The sequence below is a fragment of the Podarcis bocagei genome (assembly GCF_964188305.1).
Source record: "Podarcis bocagei genome assembly, chromosome: 4".
In the NCBI taxonomy this organism is placed as follows: domain Eukaryota; kingdom Metazoa; phylum Chordata; class Lepidosauria; order Squamata; family Lacertidae; genus Podarcis; species Podarcis bocagei.
The window spans coordinates 84,028,770-84,047,618 of NC_138128.1; the positions used below are offsets into that span (position 1 = coordinate 84,028,770).

The following is an 18,849-nucleotide window of genomic DNA, read 5'->3' on the forward strand; positions in this document are numbered from 1 at the left end:
AGTTTAGAAACGAATTTATCTCTACACATTTTGTTTCAGACAATCCTGACCTAATTCACAAACTAAGTGAAAGATGCACAACCCATCTACTTATCTAAACATATCCACAGGGGCCTGCAAACTACAGGAGGTCCTATTAGTTCAGTGAAAATTACATATATTACATTTGCTTGGGATTGCAGTCTTGCAGTTCTAAGGTGCAGTTCTTACATATATGTTTGTCACTAGAGTTTTCATATTACTCAGAGTCAATTCAAAACACAATATTTTCCCATGGAGACATGGAGTTCGCATGTTCGACTGAAAATTCCACTCCATGCTAAGTCACAAGTGATGAACATGCATGTGTGAACTGACCCCATAATGATCCTTAGGCTGCCCAGAAGTGACTCAGTGGCCAGAAAAGCTGGGCAGCTGAAGGTGAACCATAGCTGATCTGATGGCTTTGCTTACTAAATAGTGCCTTTATGCTTGAATTAGAAAATCCAAACAACACCCTCATCAGTACTAACTAACATTCACTGGGAAGTTCTCCTGTACAAGTCAGACTGAAGTGAAGCTATACAAGAAAATAATAATAATAATAATAATAATAATAATAATAATAATAATAATAATAATAATTTTATTTATACCCTGCCCATCTGGTTGGCTTTCTCCAGCCACTCTGAGTGGCTCCCAACTGAATATTAAAAACACAATACAGCATAAACAGGGCTGCCTTCAGATGTCTTTTAAAAGTAAGATAGTTGCTTATTGCCTTGACATCTGATGGGAGGGCGTTCCACAGGGCAGGCGCCACTACCAACATGGTTCAAGAAATGACTAGGAACAGTGTAATGTTGCATAATTAAAATGATAGTCCTCAATCAGCTATTTTAAACCATAAGCACCTGATGGAGAGCCAAAGGAGGTTAACAATCTCTTTAAATACTTTTACTATGCATCTTAGTAAAATAGTACTATTTTATCATTTATCATTTTACTATAGGTTCATAGAATGGCAGAGGTTATTTATAAACCATTGGAACTGAAGATTTCAAGACAATGTACCGTTGTATGTTTTATTTGATTTGATTGTGGAGAGATATCAAAGGTTGTATTCAGTGAAGTCATCCTTTTTGTCAAGGGCTTCTGCTATGGAAGTTCCCCCACCTCTCCTTTCCTCTGGGCTGCCCAAGTCTGTTCTAGAGGTTCCCTGAAATCTCCAGAGCAGATGGGGGTGGGGCATGTGAAGAGATATGGGGGGAATTTCCATTCTATAACCAGGTTATTTTGTTGGCTACAACCCTAACATCATTATTGGAATTAATATTACAGTGGAATCTCAGTTGTCAAACATAATCCGTTCTGGAAGACTGTTCGACTTCCAAAACGTTCATCAAACCAAGACGCAATGGGCGGTCAGCAATTTCAATGGGGAAAATAGAGAAACGCGCCTTGGAAGCCGTTCAACTTCCGAGGCGTGTTCAAAAATGGAAGCATTCGCTTCCGGGTTTTTGGCATTTGGATTCTGAATCATTCGGCTTCTGAGACACTCAAAAAACGAGGTTCCGCTACATAAACATTATTTCCAATTACATCCCACTCCAAACCAAACATGATGCAGAGAATGTACACACACACACACACACACACACACACACAATTTTCCCTCTCACTCTTTTCCCCTCTTTTCTTTCTTATTATTTTGCCCCTTTCTGGCTCCTTCTCTTCTATCTTTCTAAATAAATACGATTTCCTTGTTTTCTACTTTGTATTGTAATTGATTGTCTGTCACGGCTACACTTGTTTAGCATTGTAAACATATGACACATTTTTCTAAATAAATAATGTTTCCAATGCATACTAACATATTCTTAAAACTAAAGTGGCATCTGCAAATATGGGTGAAAATGAGAACATCGATGCATTCTTGCCTGAACGAAAGAAAAGTAACTAAAGCCATGTGGGAATGTATCATAAAATGTGTCTGACTCCTGAATTAAGTTTGCTAAGTCCTAAGCATATTCACTTCTTGTCACCCTTTACCACTAAAAACTTCAGCGAGAGAGCACAGATTTATGGGAAAGTAACCCTTTGAGATTCAGTATCTAACTTCCATTTCTAAGTAATCATTCCCATTTGTGGCTTTGTCAGAATTCATCTCTCTGTCAAATCTGAAATCAAACTCATGAGAACAGATGCCTTTGTAAGAGTTCCAATATTTCTTTCTTCTGCTTGAGTCACCCTAGTGACATGTCATCACTTCTGCTTCTCAGTCTAATAAATGGATGGCTGCTACAGAAGAAAACCTACAGGGCAATAAGTACTGGCAAGGATGGCTTCCAACTTTGTGGTGCCCTGGTTTGGAGGATGCTGCCCAATTCTTGCCCATAATTTTGTTGACCGGGAGAAAGGAGAATAATAATATGGCAGTTTTTCTAACTGGGCTGCTAGGTACGCACCGCAAAACTACAAAGGTTGATATTCAGGGTAAGGCTATACAAGAAATTCAATATGCATTTAAAGTCAAATCTATCAAATTTGAACTTTCTGCAACAATATGCAAACCAAAACACAACCTTTATTAAAAATCCACATCCGAATTCTGTGATACAGTTCTCCACCCAACCAATGCGTACAAAAATGCATATATTAGTGGAAAGTGTGCATTGAAAAGGAAGATAGTAGTGAAAACAACATTAAAATGTATTTATATTTGGAAAACTGCTTGCAGAAATATGTACTTTGGTCAAAAGTGCACATAAAAATTCATTAGGAGAAATCCAGACAAAATTTCACGAGCTGCTTTTTTTAAAAGTGAATTGCTGCAAATTAGGAGAGCTGAATTAAAGATTGGGAAAATAAGAAACTAAAAGAACCGAAATTGACAAACCTGTGTCTGAGTGGCACCACTGCAGACTGCAGGTAATTGGGCTCACTTGATTTTGTGATCCTTCATACAAAAAAAATCCTGTACATAGAAAATAAGCACACCGTGGTGAAAGGCTAGCTTCTCCATTACATACATCACATAAGTCCTCCTCTGCAGTCTAAAGTTATTCAGAACTCACAATGCTGGAATTCAACAATTCTGATTCTAGCTCTTCTGAGTAGCATTACACAATTGTTATGTATCAGGCATGTCCAACTCCCAAGAGGCTGCAATCTACTCACGGTATAAAAAGACCAGCTGTGATCTATTGGGGGGGGGATTGCCCAAAGTTGGAACACAAAGCTAATCGACCTAAGACACCACCCCAATTGACCGGTGGATCATGATCGACCTGTTGGACATGCCTGTTATATATAAATTGTTGTCCAAACTCATAAAATGCCTTAATTATTTTTTTTAAAGACCAACACAATAATCTCCTAGGGAACCTTAAAATACAAGTGGAGAACCTCAAGAAATCCCAATTGAATTTGCATGGTTTGTTATTATTAAGTAAATAGCTTATATTGCATCATGGATTTTTATACCTGTCATTGTTAGGATAAATCCAGATGGAGGAAAATTAGAAACAAATGTAAAATATGGGTCATAAGTATTCAACTGAGACATAACTCTGTGTAAACATCCGAGAGGTTAAAAACGGGGGAGCAGAAAACACAATTTCTGATGGAAAAAGCAGAATGCTTTGAACACATAAATGAAGAATTAATATTTCATGTCATTTATACAATTAAACACATAAATAAGCCCAACCAACATGGAATGGGAAATAATTCCTTCCAACCAAGCTCTACATCATGTTCCTCACATTTTTTCAAACATTAATTTTTAAAATTAGTATTCTCATGGTGGAAGTAAAGTGGTCCAAGCAAACTGGTAGGCAGAGGAAGAATATCTTCACTGTCCAAGTACTGCTCCCAAATATTCTATCTTGGGACAACACATTCCTCTTTCTGCATTTTTTAAATCCTGAATTGCAGTCTGACACTATCCATATTTGGGGGACCGCCAGACACCCCTCCCTCGGCATATAAACCTAATTTGGAAATGACTTTCCTTAATTGCCCCTGAAGCAGAAATTGATCCTTGGGAGCCATACAGAAAATGGCTTAGTTCTCACTGTGCGGGGAAACCCGTGCCTGCTTCAAACAGCCACTGGGGGCTCGCGCTCTCTCTCTCTCTCTCTCTCTCTCTCTCTCTCTCTCTCTCTCTCTCACACACACACACACACACACACACTCACACACACACACACACACACACACACACACACACACAATTTCCTGTAGACAGAAAACTAGGATGTCAGGGTATAGAACTGAAGCCTAGCCTTCTCGCTGGCATGCTAATTTTCTGTCTACACAAAAATTGTTTGTGGAGGAGCATTCTGTCATGTGAATCCCCAGGAAGGGGAAGACTCAGGTAGGCAACACTGCTTTCTGATTCAGAACTCCTTGAGATCCCTGTAAACAACCACCTGAACTGCCAAAAGATGCATCTGAAGTTTCCCAAGGGGCCAAAAGTGCAACTGATGAATGCTGTACTTAAATACCATAAATGTTATGAAGAATGTGCACAATGTTAACTTTTGCTTTGCTCTACATGTGCAAGTGTGCCGAGTTAGAAGAAAATAAAAACAAATAAATACATGTAATGCTCTTTGCCAGAGCATAAGCTCTATGAGTTCCTTTCCATTCCCAGCAAGGCCTGGGCCGTCATGAAGCCTGTGCCAGGATATAACAGCTCAGGTGAACTTAGCCCCTTATAGGAGCAATATCGGCACTATCTTGGCTCTGTCCCAGGTGCTGTTAATCCTGACCACTGTGATCACTTACTTCTTTGCAACCTGCTACCTTGTTTACGAATGCCAGCTATTCATTGCTACCATGTGCTACTACTGGGCACCTTTTCATTCCAGGTTGGTCCCCTTGCCTAGCATGCCTCATGGGCTGCACCCCATTGGAACAAGTCAGGTCACTCAATAACTTGCCTATCAGAAATTTGAGTAAGAACAAGAACACGTGGTAATTATGTTCATAAAGGCAATGAATTCTAAAGCAATTTCCAAGGAAGGCTATTGGCTTTGCCAATATTCCTTCCTCATTGCAAAGAATATTCTTAGGACATGACCATGTCCTCTGATTTTCTGAGGACAAGCACGTGAGCATTCAGGCTCACAGCTGTCTGAATGTTCTTTCATAAAATTACATGCCTATCTTTCCGTCAGAGTGCATTTGAAAGGCATTTGAAAGAGGAGTAAAGTTACTTTCAAAGATGCCTGCCAGATTCCCCCCCCCTTCCTCCTGTTTTATCAGATATAGTCCTTCTGTAAAAGGAGTTAGTGGTTGATGTAATTTCCTGCCAATGAGAACTTCGAATGAATACAATTAAAGAGACCACAAGAAGCATAGCTTATCATCTTCACTTCCCAATTCATCAAGGCTTTATCTCAATTTAGGAAATGTATTTGTTTTATTGTTCTGCAAAAGAAAAGAAAAAAGGACTGATGTTGTCAGCCACTGCCTTTCAATAAACATTTTTTTTAAAAAAATCAAACCAATAATAATAATAATAATCTTTGTTTACTATGCATGTGTTTTAAAGATTATAACACATGAAATAAACACAAATACTGTTTTTTTAAAGAAACAAACCTGAAAACCTATTGCCTCACAGTCGTTTCAGTCCACTCACATGAAAATTCTCCCTTATGCTTTAAGGGTGGGTCCTGTAGTTATTACATTTCCGATTTCCAGTTATAACAAAATGTCACCACTATGTGGAGGATCCTGCCACCACAAGCGGAGGATCCCGCTGCTGATGCAGCCATGAGTGGAGGATCCCGCCGCTGATGCAGCCATGAGTGGAGGATCCCACTGCAAGTGGAGGATTGCACAAACACTGCTGCAGCGGAAGGTTGCCCCGCCCCCTGTGCAGCGGATTGACCACCCTTGGGTGCACTGCATGGCCACCGCTCCGTGCGCCCATGCAGCTTACTCCGCCACCGTCCAGCCCAGTATGTTTCTCACTAGTAGAAACCTTTCCCCACAATTTATGATTTGCGGTAGTATTTGTAGAACTGAAAATCATCCTTCAACTAGTTTAGGTATCAGAGGCAAAACTGATTAGATTGACTATTTTGTCCTGAGTGAATGATGTGATCCAGGCCTGGATTTGGATGGCCTTACTGTTTTTATGAAGGCGGATTTCTGCTTATTGAAGAGCACAGCATATGGGACCAAACATTGCCCTGGCTGTAGCTGATGGGAATTTTATTTTACTGTTGGTGGGAAGACAATATTACAGTCATGGCAATTGGCAAAGCTGAAGTGGCAATGAGGCTGTGTTCTGTTAATCAGCAGTTTTCACTCAACAGCTATTCAGAAGTGTGGGAAAATTCTCCTTTCCAAAACTAATTTTCCATATGCATTAATAACAACCCCAATTTTTATGCTTGGGGAGTGTGAGTGAAAGTTTCTGCCTGCTTAGTTGTCGAAAAATTATACCACCATCTAAATAATATTGGCAGAACAAATGCCACTTGACTGCAGCTGATGGGGGTATACATTTTTAAAAATAATATTTCCTAGAGGAACAAATTCATCCAACTTCAATTCATTATTCCAGAATTCATTATTTCCTAGTGACATCAGGACAGCTTCTCTGGAAAAGAAATGGATTTGAAGGCTGCAGAATTACCGTATTTTTCGCCCTATAGGACGCACTTTCCCCCTTCAAAAATGAAGGGGAAATGTGTGTGCATCCTATGGGGTGAATACAGGCTTTCGCTGAAGCCTGGAAAGTGAGAGGGGTCGGTGCGCACCGACCCCTCTTGCTCTTCAGGTTTCACGAAGCCCTGCGCAACCCTCGGGAGCCCGGCGCGAAGCAGCGCCGGGCTCCGGAGGGTTGCGCAGAGCTGCCTGCACTCCGAAGCCTGGGGCACGCTAAAGAGCACTCCTGGGCTTCGCGCCGCTCTCCGCAAGCCTGGGGAGACCGGCGCGGCTCCCTAGGCTTGCGGATAGCAGGCTGTTCTGGGGGCTGGGGTCGGGGGAAGCTCGGGCTTCCCCCGCGCCAGCCCCGTGCCTGGGGGGGGGGAAATATTTTTTTTTCTTTATTTCCCCCCCCAAAAAAACTAGGTGCGTCCTATGGGGCGGTGCGTCCTATGGGGCGAAAAATATGGTAGCTAAAAAATGAGATGTCATCTGTCTAGAAACAACAAGGTATCAAATTAATACTAGCGTGCTGTTGTGAACAGAAAGTTGCCTTGCATGATCACAATGCTGCTGAAGCCATAAGTACTTCCCTATCAGCCAGTGAGGTTTTTAAAGAAGGTGCACACGGGTGGCGCTGTGGCATAAACCACAGAGCCTAGGGCTTGCCGATTGAAAGGTCAGCAATTCGAATCCCCGTGATGGGGTGAGCTCCCGTTGTTTGGTCTCAGCTCCTGCCCACCTAGCAGTTCGAAAGCACATCAAAGTGCAAATCGATAAATAGGTACCGCTCTGGCAGGAAGGTAAACGGCATTTCTGTGCGCTGCTCTGGTTCACCAGAAGTGGCTTTGTCATGCTGGCCACATGACCCAGAAGCTGTCTGTGGACAAACGCAGGCTCCCTCGGCCTATAGAGCTAGATGAGCGTGCAACCCCAGAGTCATCCGCGACTGCACCTAATGGTCAGGGGTACCTTTACCTTTACCTTTCTCCTATTCATAGAGGTTGCTTGGGCCCCTGGTTGTCAAAGATGGATCAAGGAGCATCCCCAAGCAACAGACCTGCTCCTTCAGAGGGAGTGCAATTGGCTTATTTCCCAGACATAGGAACCACCACCACAGGGCCTCCATCTTTCCAGGATTCAAGCTCAATTTACTCACCCTCATCCAGCCCACCATGGCACCCAGATTCCAGCCCAGGGCTTGCACAGCCTCACCTGCCTCAAATGTAATGGAGATGGTAAAGGTAAAGGGACCCCTGACCATTAGGTCCAGTCATGACCGACTCTGGGGTTGCGGTGCTCATCTCGCTTTATTGGCCGAGGGAGATGGCATACAGCTTCCGGGTCATGTGGGCAGCATGACTAAGCCGCTTCTGGCGAACCAGAGCAGCACACAGGTACGCTGTTTACCTTCCCACTGGAGTGGTACCTATTTATCTACTTGCACTTTGACATGCTTTCGAACTGCTGGGTGGGCAGGAGCAGGGACCGAGCAATGGGAGCTCACCCCATCGCGGGGATTCGAACTGCCGACCTTCTGATCGGCAAGTCCTAGGCTCTGTGGTTTAACCCACAGCGCCACCCGCGTCCCGTAATGGAGATGGTACCCAACTCTATATCTCCATTACATCTGAGGCAGGTGAGACTGAGGCAAGTGCCCCTGCAAGTGGCAATGGAGATACCATAGAACAGCATCACCAATACATGAATACTGTTGGGGTGGGGGCTAGTGGAACAGAATACTAACACCAACATACAAAGCACACATCTTGCCCCTCTAATGCAGAAGGGAAGCTGCTAAGAGAACCTTAACGTTACATCTGTGCCTGCCCACAGTCTTCTGCTGGAATAGAGAGCAAATAACTGTGCTGCACTAGTAATGATTATCACCAGGAGGTGGTCTCTGTCATTAACAGTGAGGTTTGCTGCCACAGTAGGTCAGGACAGGATCACCAACTGTGCAGCTGTTTCTTTAGGAATAAGAGGATTTAAGCAGTCAAAGTGAAGCTTATTTTACCTTACTGATTCCAGCAGGAGCTAAAACATTGGAAAGAAGGCATGACGTGTAGGAGAACAAAAATAAAACACCTAAACTGGGATGTTTAATGCACATGTTTTCACCATTAACACTTTACAATGCTTTATAGAAGCCCAGCCAAAGCACGAAAAATATAAGCGTTACTATGGAATACTGCCCAGATAACTTAAATGGCTAAATAAGGGAAATGTCCCACAGAGCCACCCCACAAGCATTGGCTGAGTGAGTGCTATCCATTAGAGAGTTTTCAAGACATCTCACCATCTTTATCACTGAATAGGGATTGCAGAGATTTGCTGCACTACAAGATTTGCAAATATCAAGAGCACATTCTTAACAGTTCAGCCATAACAGTCGGAGAACTGAGTGCAGGCAGAATAAAAAGGGCCTAATTACCTTCAGAAAGAAGGAGAAATCAGTACAACCACCAAATGGAAAAAGTCTCACCATTATTAGATAAAAAATATTCCTCAGGAGCACTAAATAAGCATTTGCACTGTATCAGTCATGCAGACCTAGAGACATCTATAGGGCGTGTGTTGTACAGAAGTAGGCAGATAAGGAGAAGCACGCAACCAGTTACATGTAAGGTTTCTTTCCTGAACCAGCTCTAATCAGAAAATTGGGGAGAGATCCAATTAGCTGTTTGGAAGTGGAGGCTTGGTTACTATCACTCTGCCCGCTCCTTTCCTGAATTATTATTTTATTATTATTTATTCAATTTGTTAGTCATTTTATCTTGCCCTGGTCAAGCCACAGTGACTTACAACCCTGAATAGCTGATCAGCACCATAACAATGATCTGTGAGCTACAGGCACACAACCTATTGTACACAAGCATAGCAGGATCAGGGCAAAAGCTTGGCAGGCTCGGAATGACTCCACAGAATGACTCTGCTTCAAACTCTGAAGAGGCACTACCAGTCAGAGTAGAAATTATGAAGAGCCAAAAACAGACAAATGGTCCCACATTGTGTATGCCACTATTTTTCATTCCTGCAGATCTCATATGTACCTTTCCCTCACTTGACTCATGGAAGCTGATCAGCTTTGAAAAGCTCTTCCTTTAACAGCAATAATTGGTTAAGACCGAAGTCTCAATACCCGGCTGGTTTCAAAAACCACTCTCAGCAAATTACACAGCAAACATCTGCAGGGAATTCTAGCCTGTACCATGATGTCAGGCAGCAGCTGTCCTGAAGGAGGACTCTGCTGAAAGGGTCCTGAGAGCCAGTGAGGAACATTGTGGGGGAACGAGCCTCTCAGACTTGTTTGGTAATCCTCCCTCTGCCTCTCCCAGCTGACAGACCTGACACCTCATACAAGCCTGAGAATTAACTGTGCTCATAAAATTAGGAAACAAGAGTCCCATAAAGTTGTAATGAGCTTTGGGTTTCAAAATTCTACGGGTAACTATCCTCTGACCAAGGGAGCCATAAAAGACGCCTTTAAAAAGCAGCTTTTCCATGTATTTACGAAACACCCAATTTTCTTAAACATCTCATACAAAAGAGGCCGTGCTTTTTACCCGGTTTACTTCATGTTCTTATGATGTGCAGCATCTGTTAAACAAATTAATATCTTTTTTTAAAATGCTAAAAAGGAAACAAGATTTCTTGCTCTCCTTTAAAAAAAAAAAAAAAAACAAAAGAACACCTCTCTGTTATTGATCCATTGTGGGCTTATACACAAAATGGCTGGGCCTCTTTTTTCTCATAAAGTCACTTCACAGGCAATATTAAGGGACAGGAGGGTCACAAAGTGAAAAGGTCCACACAAGCTGTTTCTGATGCAACTTGGTTTCTTACACAGAGAACTCTACATATAAAATATTTCTAGAGGGACTAGTTGTGTTAGCCCATCACAACAAAAGCAATCAAGAGTCTTGCAGCACCTTAGAGATGAACAAATTGATTGTGGCATCTGATGAAATGGACTCTGGTCCAGGAAAGCTTATGCCACCATCAATTTGTCGGTCTTTACAGTTGCTTGGTTGCTTTTGCCATATGGAAAATGTTGCCCTGCAGTGAAAAAATCCACAAGGATTACACAGGAAAGACTCAAAAGCAGGATACTAAATAATTGCAGATTCCTGCCTACAGATCTTTCTTTCAACATCAACATTTCTGGACCCAAAGAATACCATGCGGTATTCCATTGTTGAAGTTCAACACCGCAAGTCTGAATCTGGCTAGTAGTATACAGATGGGGGTCTACTGAGAAATTCCATGGGAGCTGCTCTCTCTATGTTTGAGGAAAGATGGGACAGAAAAACAAAGAAACATATTTAAGGTACATTAAAAAACACCATTCCTATAGAGGAAAAGTGTTGCCATCCTATCAGAAGTCAAGGAGATAAAGAACTACAAGATTTACCCACCAGGGAAGAATGGCAGATGAAGTTGATGGACTACATGGAATTGGCGGAAATGACTGGCAGAATCCGAGACCTGGGAGAAGAGTTGGTGGAAGAAGACTGGAAAAAAATTAAAGACTATTTACAGAAATATTGTAAAATTAAGGAATGCTAGAAGAATGTTGGAATGAAGTGATATGGCTTTAGTAGAAAGGTTATAAGGAATTAAGTAGAAATAGATTAATAGAGTATTAAAAGAAAAATAAGGTTGAAATGTGTTAAGATAATTATAGGATAGTGTAATAGTTCTAGGGGTTGCTTGTGTGTAAATCAGCGCCACTCTTGGCTGGTTGCCTGTATGAACCCTTTCTGTCTGGACAGCCACATGCCCGTGACTGTCTCAATCGCTGGCAGAATCCGTTAGTGGGCGTTTCTTGAACTTCTTCCAGCAAAGAAGCTCTTTGACACTTAGTCTCCTCCTAGTTTCCCTGCACGGAAGCCTTCTGCGCAGGGAGGGTGTGGGCATCGGAGGACCCGGGCTCTCCCCACTGGTTCCCGGCGAAGAGTCTCGGAGCCAGCTCGCCGATTCCCCCATCTGCCCCCCTTCTCCACTGGTGTTACGCTGATTTCCTTCCCCAGAAGATGTGCTGCTTCTCTCCCTCCTGGCACGCTCTCCGGTATCCCTCTGGAGCCCTCCCTCTCCCTCTGGCTCCGATGGCAGTTCCCTGACAGATAGGAAACAGGGGAAGATGGAAAGGAATTGCTGAAATAATTAATAGAAGTGGAATACAAAAAGGGAGGTGTGAGGAGGTTGTGGAAATATGTGAAAGAAAGATAAGACATTGAAATTTATTTATTTTTTTTCTTTTCTTTTCTTTGTTGATGTGTTTTTAAATTGTTTTTGTTTTGTCTTGTTAGTTTAATGTTTTAGTGTAAGGCAGTGTCTTTGTATTGTAATGTATTGTTTTTTCTTTGTTGTTTTTTTTTGTAGTGTTTAAATTGTTGTAAAAGCAATAAATATTATTTTTAAAAAAAGAACTACAAAACTTTCAGAACACATCTGAAGGTATCTGTATCAGAAGGTTTTTAATGTTTGCTGTTTTTATATGCGTTGGAAGCAACCAAGAGCAACCCAGCTAGATGGATAGGGTATTACTACTACTACTACTACTACTACTACTACTACTACTACTACTACTATTATTATTTCATAACTGTCCCCCACATAAAGTTCTACTGATGTGCCTGAGGATGACAATTCATGGTTCCCCTTTCAGAACCATTTTCCTACATCAGACTAATAGATAAATCCCTTTGGCCTCTGTGGTCTGGTTCTGACACAACATTGAGACAGATTTCATTCCCAGGGAATGCAATAGCGAGTGTACCATCATCGCTTCACTGGGGGATATGCTTTTCAAGCGTCAAGCTACACATGATGCTCAGCCAAGTAAATGTTTTTTCCCAAAGGTTTTTTTTTAAATACCCGAAGCAGCTGTGGGAAGTACATGAGTGTGGAGGGCTAGCAGGATGGTGGCACTTGTTACTTTTCCTTATGAGGAACGGCTAAGGGAGCTGGGCATGTTTAGCCTGGAGAAGAGGAGGTTAAGGGGTGATATGATAGCCATGTTCAAATATATAAAAGGATGTCACATAGAGGAGGGAGAAAGGTTGTTTTCTGCAGCTCCAGAGAAGCGGACATGGAGCAATAGATCCAAACTACAAGAAAGAAGATTCCACCTAAAAATTAGGTGGAACTTCCTGACAGTAAGAGCTGTGCGACAGTGGAATTTGCTGCCAAGGAGTGTGGTGGAGTCTCCTACTTTTGGAGGTCTTTAAGCAGAGGCTTGACAACCATATGTCAGGAGTGCTCTGATGGTGTTTCCTGCTTGGCAGGGGGTTGGACTCGATGGCCCTTGTGGTCTCTTCCAACTCTATGATTCTATGATTCTATCTGAATTACCTTTTGCTCCATGCGGGGAAGAGATGAGTATCCATCCAATGAGGGGGACGGACAGTTCAAGACAGGATAATTTTAATGAGATCAAACACCCACAGGTAACAGGTTAGCAGCCCCTTCCTCTCAGCATGAACATCTGGAACAGACTGCTGCTTTTTACTGTGGCTATGGGTAAAAACCTAGGGGTCACATCCACCTGACTGCATATCCACCATGTGCCATTTGTCTCTGATGAACAATGTTGTTCCATGTACCTGCCCTTCCTCCATTGTTCCATAACCAGCTGGTGGCTTCAGATAGCTCAGCAAACTGGTCCTATTACTGTCCCTTGCCCATCACACACACCAACAAAGCCAAGGGAGGGATCAATTCTACAGTGTGCACCTTCTGATAACCCAGCTATCCATGGCTGCTACTGTGTGAGATGAGGAAAATCCGGTCATGTGAATCCAAAAGAACCTCGTGTGTACAGTGCATTGACCACAGCACTTTTAACACATCAAATTACCTGAAGTCCAAAGAAAGCCATCAGAATGGAGTTGATTGTACCCAAAATGCCTTCGGGATCAAAAGGTTGAGTGGTTTTGTACAGCTCCTAACAGGAAAGAAAACATTGCTTTGGTTACTCAAAACTCCGAATATCTAAAACAGCAGGCAGCCTCTCAATTTACATTATTACAGGTCACAAAATAAATGTCGGCCACATAAGACAATGTGGCATACATCCAAATTGTCTCACTTCCTTAAATATGCATATCTATTCATTGCATCAAACACAGTCATTAATGCAAGAAGTTCAGAGGCAGCCGGCTCATTTGTACATTTATCCTGTGCCAGAAAAATGTAACTCCCTTTTTAAAATAAATTACCATTTCTATACCAAAGACATCCAAACAGAGGCAGATTTAGGGAAGCGCAACCAGTTTGGTTGCACTGGGCCTGGACCCTTGGGGGGGCTGCAAGGGACACCACAATTATGATTTAAAATGGAGTATGAGATTTGGGGAGGGTGGATGAATTTTGGTGTGTATCAGAACTGTGGCCCATCTAGCTCCGAATATTTATTAATCCTGGCTAGCAATGGGTCTCCAAATTCCCCCCCCCCCCCGTCTGATATCCTTTAACTGCCAGTGCCACAGAATTGGCCAAGGACCTAATATGAGGCAAGGATGTGCTCTTGGTGAGAATCAAACAGTATTTTAGTGAAATTTTCTCTCTCTCTCTCTTTGCAATTTTTCCCAATATGCAGATTTTTGCAAAGCAATTTCCCCTAATATAGTGCTCCCCCCCCCCCGTTATTTTCACTAATACATGTATCTTATGCACACTTTTCTGGCAAAGTTCTTAACCTGAAGCACTATTTCTGGGTTAGCGGAGTCTGTAACCTGAAGCGTATGTAACCTGAAGTGTATGTAACCCGAGGTACCACTGTATACCTAGAATTTCACTCTCCTTCACTGCCTTCTAGCACTGCCTTTTTGTGCATAGCCATCTAAATCATTCCACAGAGAAATTGAGCAAAAATGTATACAGAACTAAAAATCTACAATTTCCTGACAGTAAGAACTGTTGCTTAGCTGCCCTTGAGGCGAACCTAGCCTCTCTGACTTGCCAATCCAGAGGTTAAAAAGGAACATGGAGAGAGCAGCCAATGTAGTTTGTGAGACTTGCCAGCATAGCATTGCCACCGGGTTAGGCTCTTAGTCCCACGCTGCCACTCAGCCTCCTTTCACTGCCTGCTTTCTTCCCACAACTGTCTTTACTTCTGTTGGTCTGCCGCTCCTGTTCCTAGCATCACCACAGCAACAGTGTTCCTTCAGCATTCCAGAAGCCAACTGCCTCATCAGGACGGCAGATGAAGGGATGGGCTTATTGCAGCCACTTTATGGGAAAACTGGTAACTCATTAGCCTGCGCCCTGACCCTCTTAAGAAAACTAGTTGCTGTCTAGAGCCTCCAAAGTATCAGATAGAAAGCATTTTCTTGGCAGTGCCAGTAGTTCTGTTTGTAGACAAGGCACCCAATGACAGAAGATCTAAACACCACTGTGTTTGACAAGCTAGTTTGCTTTCTTCGTCTTCTGTCTATTCAAAAATGGCCAGCTGGTAGCCTGCTAAGCCACATAAGCCATCAAGAGGATTTTAACAGGCCTCTAACAGTCCTCCTGGGGATGCGGGTGGCGCTGTGGGTTAAACCACAGAGCCTAGGACTTGCCGATCAGAAGGGCGGTGGTTCGAATCCCTGTGACGGAGTGAGCTCCCGTTGCTCAGTCCCTGCTCCTGCCAACCTAGCAGTTCAAAAGCACATCAAAGTGCAAGTAGATAAATAGGTACCGCTCTGGCAGGAAGGTAAACGGTGTTTCTGTGCGCTGCTCTGGTTCACCAGAAGTGGCTTAGTCATGCTGGCCACATGACCCAGAAGCTGTATGCCGGCTCCCTCAGCCAATAAAGCCAGATGAGCGCCGCAACCCCAGAGTCGGCCACAACTGGACCTAATGGTCAGGGGTCCCTTTACCTTTACCTTTTAACAGTCCTCCTAAATTCTAAACAAGACATAGGAAACTGTCTTATACTGAGTTAGGCTATGGGTCTATCTAGCACACCATTACTTAAATTGAATGGCAGCAGCAATCCAGGGTTCAGACAGAGGGCATTCTCACCACCACCTGGAGATGCCGCGGATTCAATCGAGGACCTTCTGCATGCAAAGCAGATGTTCTATCACTGAAGGGGGGGGTGAGCAAAAAGCTCACGCACAACTTCACTTTTCAGATAAAGATAAATATTTGCAAGGCAGGTGCTCCACTTTTCAATGTCCCAGCTCCCTTTTGGATTTTGTACGTCACGTGCAAATGTATATAAAATGCTGAACACTGGAAGGTGCTAGATGATGCCAGCTTCTTACTACGGAGCACAGAACTGCTGTTAAGTATGGTAAGTTGTTTCATGCAACAAAATACACTTTTAGGCACTGGGTGACTCTCTGAAGATCACAGTGGTCCTTCAAGGATACAGAAATTAGAAACGCCTGATCTATATACCCAGCAACTTGAAAATTATACAGTGGTACCTCGGGTTACAGACGCTTCAGGTTACAGATGCTTCAGGTTACAGACTCCGCTAACCCAGAAATAGTACCTTGGGTTAAGAACTTTGCTTCAGGATGAGAACAGAAATCGCGAGGTGGCGGTGCGGCGGCAGCGGGAGGCCCCATTAGCTAAAGTGGTACCTCAGGTTAAGAACAGTTTCAGGTTAAGAACGGACCTCCAGAACGAATTAAGTTCTTAACCCGAGGTACCACTGTATTTAAAAAGAGATCAGTTTCTAGAGACCAGGAATTAATGCTCTGTCAAATGTTCTTAATACACAGAGGTATTAACACTTCCTGAAACATCTGGATTAGAGACAGGACAGACAGAGAGCATTTGTCCAGCTAAATTGTGGTGTTTCTTATACTATTATATGCAAAGGTAAATCCCAAAGAGCTGAGATTGCTTGTGAACTTGACTCTGAAACTCCTGGCTGTCAAACCTTAACACTGCTTTCTCACTAGATTTCTTCCATCCTCTGGGGGTGAGGGGAAAAAATCAGTATGATAACGGTGCCACAATAAGTGTTCCTTTTGTTTGGCTGCACCTGGCTAATGTCTGACAGGAGAAGGAAGGGAATGGCTAAGCGATGTTATCATATAAAAGCCAAAGGCCAGATAAACCCAGCACTTACAAACACTTCACCAAGCCAGCCCTGCAGATAATCAATTACCTTACATGTAGGGTAGCGATATATGTGGTCCTCTCCAAGCACCAACTTATCAATGTACCCCGCTGCACCGCCAGTACAGTTGGGGTATTTTCCATCATCTCCTATCCCCCCAGGGCCCAGGTAACCTCTGCAGAGAGAACACACAATATTAATTGCAGCTGTCAGTTTTCCAAACACTGGAACTGATTTTATTTTTCGTCACAAGGCCAGTCTGATATGACAAGAATTTGAAAACGAATTAGTGAGCTTATTTTCAACTCCTGAATAGCATTTACTACACATGCACCATTAAGTGTAATGATCCTTTTGATCTCTGAAAGCCAAAAAGCTCTGTTAATTCTGGCAATCATGGTTTTTGTTGCCTCTCTGATCTTCCCCCAGAATGAGATATAATTTTTAAAATGCATTAGAATACGGCAATCTGAAAACATGCTTCCCTAATTGAGATGTACCATCTGCCGCAAAATATCTACAAAACACATCTCTACTAATTCAAATGTTTGATGTGCCTTTGCTTTTTCCGTCTCTGAAAACAGTGGAGGATGGTATCATGATTAGAATATAAAACCGGTTCTATTGTATCAATATTTACTGTGCGGATTCATCCCCAACAAAGCTGCATTTTCTCACAAAACAAAATTTTAGCTTTTACTCACTGAAAGTATATACACTCAGAATGTAACCCTCAAATTTCAAATATTGCTTTCCAAGCAGAAAACAGGTATTGTTTACCTGCTGGCAGGGCTGCAACTGCACAATATAGCTGTGGGTGGCAATAGAGGTATAATAGCATTTTTAAAGACAAACTAAAATCCACATGGTAGTGAGCAGACATTTGTGTTCATCTCTGGGTTTGCCATATTTTGAAGAGCAAAAAAGAGGAGACATTTGCCAACTTCTACTTTTAACTATGGATCGTGATGATGACTCTGCCCATGATAAAGAGGATGTGTCCTGGAAGCAGAGGACATATGGCAACCCTAATGTGAACCCATCTTCTAGCTGGTTCTTATGCAAGAAATGGTTAAGAAAAATGTGTTGCTGGGCATTGGGGAAGCCTAGTCTGCTGCTTGTAACGCTCTTAAAATGGAATATGGGAGATTTTATGCTCACTTAACTAAATTAGATCCTGCCTGTGGCAAAACGATCTTGGGTTGCAGTAAGGAATACTAGAGCAAAGAGGCAATGGTTACTCACCCTTAGCAAACTGCAAACCAGCAGTTACTCAAATCTGTCTCCAGCATTACTTGGAAAATGCAGGACCTTGCCTTCTGAGGCACACAGTAGACTTAGCAAACATTATAGTTCGTATGTTTGCATATTCAACATGTTGTGTCTAAACTGCAGGTGCATTTCATAAAGCCGTCAGGAGGATGAGCCACTCCTCAAGGCTCGCTCCAAAAAACCGCTAATGTGGTTCACCAACGCTTGTGAGAATGAACACCCTCCCTAGAATCCTACAAACTTAACAAATCAACTTAATTCCATTTGCCTATGACTGGCGCTATAGAAAACTTAATCTGAAAACATGGAGCTAGTTTTTCACACATCTCCCCAGCTGCAGTTTCTGCACAGCTTCTAAGAGCGTGTAGAATGCATATTCCATCACTGACTTTATGCTAAGCTGATTCCACGAATACAACTGCACATATGTGCATGAAATTGGTACCAGATTGTCAGTGCTTAGAGTGGAAAACATAGGAGTTCTGGGTATTGAAAATTCATTCAGCTAGGCTTCTCCTAATTTAACTTTTTATTTTTTTTTATAATAATTTTTATTGCGTTTTTTCCAAATTACAGATAGAAAAGAAAGAACATAGACAGTAAAAAGAAAGAAAAAAAACAGAGAATCTCAACCATTTCATCAACTTATTTCAGAATTCTATCGGACTTCCCCACATCTCCCGCACAATGCATTCTTAACAATAAAATTATCAGCAAATTATAACCTTGTTTCATGTGTTTCTTTTTTACTTTCAATTGCAGTTTAGGTTTAAATCTCTTATTTTCCATTTACTCTTAAAATATAACATATTGTCATTTTTACCCATTTAAACCTTAATTCTTTCATAAAAATTATCCAATTT

General features: G+C 42.4%; 1 protein-coding gene across 4 annotated transcripts in view; it reads right to left on the minus strand.

Moving 5' to 3' along the window:
• LOC308585567 (heparan-alpha-glucosaminide N-acetyltransferase-like) overlaps nt 1-18,849 on the minus strand; it is a 191,531-nt gene that overhangs the window by 29,762 nt on the left and 142,920 nt on the right. For all 4 annotated transcript variants that reach the window (XM_081191315.1, XM_081191317.1, XM_081191316.1 and 1 more), the window contains 2 exons: nt 16,763-16,889; nt 13,511-13,597 (listed from right to left, as the gene is read on the minus strand). In XM_081191315.1, coding sequence (XP_081047441.1) covers nt 13,511-13,597; nt 16,763-16,889 — 214 coding nt within the window. The remainder of the gene's footprint in view (nt 1-13,510; nt 13,598-16,762; nt 16,890-18,849) is intronic.